General features: G+C 41.1%; 1 protein-coding gene across 1 annotated transcript; it reads left to right on the top strand.

The window, feature by feature from the left end:
• The first annotated feature begins 1,205 nt into the window (after positions 1–1,205).
• On the top strand, positions 1,206–2,716 carry LOC106949944 (hepatoma-derived growth factor-related protein 3-like). Its single transcript, XM_015036503.1, has 4 exons — positions 1,206–1,331; positions 2,084–2,198; positions 2,277–2,341; positions 2,418–2,716. The coding sequence occupies exons 2-4, from the start codon at positions 2,115–2,117 to the stop codon at positions 2,635–2,637; spliced, it is 369 nt and encodes a 122-aa protein (XP_014891989.1). The 5' UTR covers positions 1,206–1,331; positions 2,084–2,114; the 3' UTR covers positions 2,638–2,716.
• The last annotated feature ends 29 nt before the right edge of the window (positions 2,717–2,745 follow it).

Raw genomic sequence — 2,745 nt, 5'->3', positions numbered from 1 at the left:
TTCTCCTCCTTACTACAGCAGCTGGTTTCAGCTCAGGTGTTAGTATCAGGTTCCTGCAGGGACGGTCACTGGTTCCACCAATCATTGCGCTTAAAAACCAGAGAAGGAGGAAACAAGGATGGACTTTGACCTGAACTATGTTTGCTCACTACTAAATGTGCATTTATAATTGAGTGATTGAACTTTTATCTATACATGTGATTTTTTCGGTAAGACAATCAGTCTGAACAAAATGGAGCTTACGGTGTGTTATAGCAGGAAGAAGACTTAGTTTGTTAGTTTTAAGAAACCAAAGCAGGCTCATTCTTCTTACTAAAATTAAGTAAATTGCAACTCCAGTTAGACTAACTACATCACGTAACTGTTCAAACTGAGCAAACAGCAGCTTTCAAAGCCATACCTGCAACTAAACATTGAGCATCAATTAAAGCAATCTTTGAACCTGCAGCTCCACGTCTGACTAAAATCAAGGTTGGGCAGCCATTACTATCTTTCATTTACAAGTTAATGATCGTGTTTTCAGAACTACAATCTCTATGTGTGCTATGACCCTCAGGTACAATGTCAGAGAAAGCAGCTTTATCACTATAATTCACTTAAAGCTGACTGGGAGATAGTTAGAAATTATGTGGGGTTACCCTCAACTGGATGGAAGAAAAATTCGTGTTTGAAAAACCAAAGGGATTTCCCCCCGGGTTGGTACACACTTTGTGCTGAGGGAGGAGTAGTTTTTCTACTCTCTCTTGTCTCCATTTTGGTTTTATATGTTTTGCCTTTCATGCAGATACACAGCTCTACATATAATGTCACCAGGTTTCTTCAAACCCATCCAAGATGTTTAGAAATCAATGCGTGGATGTGCCATAGCGTTCTCCAGCTGAACAGCAACAAAACTGAAGTTATTAGCTTTTGACCTAAGTTATTCATAATCTGCCAATTTTCAAGGAGACATCATATGGTTAATTTGGTCTTAGTTGCCTTTCTAATGGTAAACTACTCAAAAACAAGAATTATTTTATGCTAAAATAATTGCAGTGCACCAAAAAACAATGCAATAATGTATTACAACTTCACTTTTATATTTTTCATGGTTTCAGAAATTTAGTGAAGGTAGATAAAGTGTTTTTGATGTGACGCAAACACCCCAAAACTGTCGAAGGTTGGTACCGACCACCGTACGGTGGTACGGTCCAGGATGGCGGGAAAAACGTCATTGACTACGTCACACGAGTGAATGGGCCAATATGGCGGCGAGTGTTAGAATGTAGCTTCGCAACGAGATGTTTTATTTAAACTACTGTTGATTCAAGAAGATTGTCTTTTAGTTCCAGGTGAGCAAACGGAAATACGAACAATTTATAAAACCACAACGACTATTTGAACCGTTTCCGTTTAGACTGACTGACAATTAGCACAGCCGCTAGCTAGCAGGTATGAGTGTATTTGTAAACAATGAGTGAACATGATGATGCAAAGCGAAACCTGCTGAGTTAGACCGAAAAGTCCCTCTAAAAACTGATTATCCTGAACCTTAAGAGCTGTTACAGCGAAGGAAGCGGGGAGACAAAGCTGTTTTCACCGATTATATGGAGTGTTTGGTAAACGTCGGTTTGCTAACTGTAATTGAGACATTTTTAAGCTAATCCGTAAATATATAAACAATGTAAGCAGATTAAGGTCCACAAGTAAAGATGTGAAATTGTTAACGAAGACACAGGTGGTCAGAAAAAGCTCACAATGTTCTCTGCACCTCTAGAGCAGATCACAGGTAGACAGCACACCTGGCAGCTCAACCTAGAAATACAAGAGATTTAAAATGATGTCATGTCTGATGTGTTCATGTAGCACAAGGTGGTCAAACTGTGGGAGAGCAAATCAACAACCAAACTTTCATTTGGTTTACCTGCTTTAGATTTGTTATTAGAACAAAGAACAAGAAACTTGATTTTAAATGGTAATAATGTATTGAAGCAATCAATAAATTAATAAATGGACATTATATAGTTACATATAGACTCCTAACAGTCTGTCTTTATGCTTGTCATGAATCTGTGATCATCACTAATATCATATCTGTTTTCAGCTTTCCTTAAGTCGCTTTCTGGAGCAGCAGGATGTCCGGAAAACTCGGTAACCCTCTGAAGGCCGGCGACCTGGTGTTCGCCAAGATGAAAGGCTTTCCTCACTGGCCGGCTCGGGTAAACAAGCAGACAACACACCCTTCGTCACACACAGCTGTTCTGACCTGGGATGCTTTAACCCGTCTGTGTTTGTAGGTCTGTAAATCAGAGAACGGCTACAGGAAGCGAGTCCCAGTCTACTTTTTCGGGACCCATCAGATGTACGTACACCCAGCAGCCAATCAGCTTCTCCCTCTGTGTGCGTCTTTAACCCGGCTGTGGTCGTTCTCTCCCCAGAGGCTCCGTCACGCCGGAGAACGTCGCTCCGTACGTCGGGAACAAGCTGAAGTACGGAAGCGGCGTTCGCATCAAGGGCTTCGCTGAGGGGATGTGGGAGATCCAGAACATGCCCGGCCTCGGCAGCAAACTCAAGGTGAGTTCAAACTCCTTTCTGCTTAAAATGTATTTATTAAGTTTATTTGATAGATGCAGACACACAATAACACAGACAAACTGAATACACAAATCTGGAACAAACTTCCAGAAAAGTGCAGAACAGCTGAAACACTGAATTCCTTTAAGTCTGGACTAAAAACCCAGCTGGTTAGATCTGCTTCTGGAAGTT

This window comes from Poecilia latipinna, unplaced genomic scaffold, assembly GCF_001443285.1.
Source record: "Poecilia latipinna isolate Pla-1442-1.1 unplaced genomic scaffold, P_latipinna-1.0 Scaffold371, whole genome shotgun sequence".
NCBI lineage: Eukaryota > Metazoa > Chordata > Actinopteri > Cyprinodontiformes > Poeciliidae > Poecilia > Poecilia latipinna.
The sequence above is the reverse complement of the archived record's forward strand: the minus strand, read 5'-3'. Positions and strand labels throughout refer to the sequence as shown.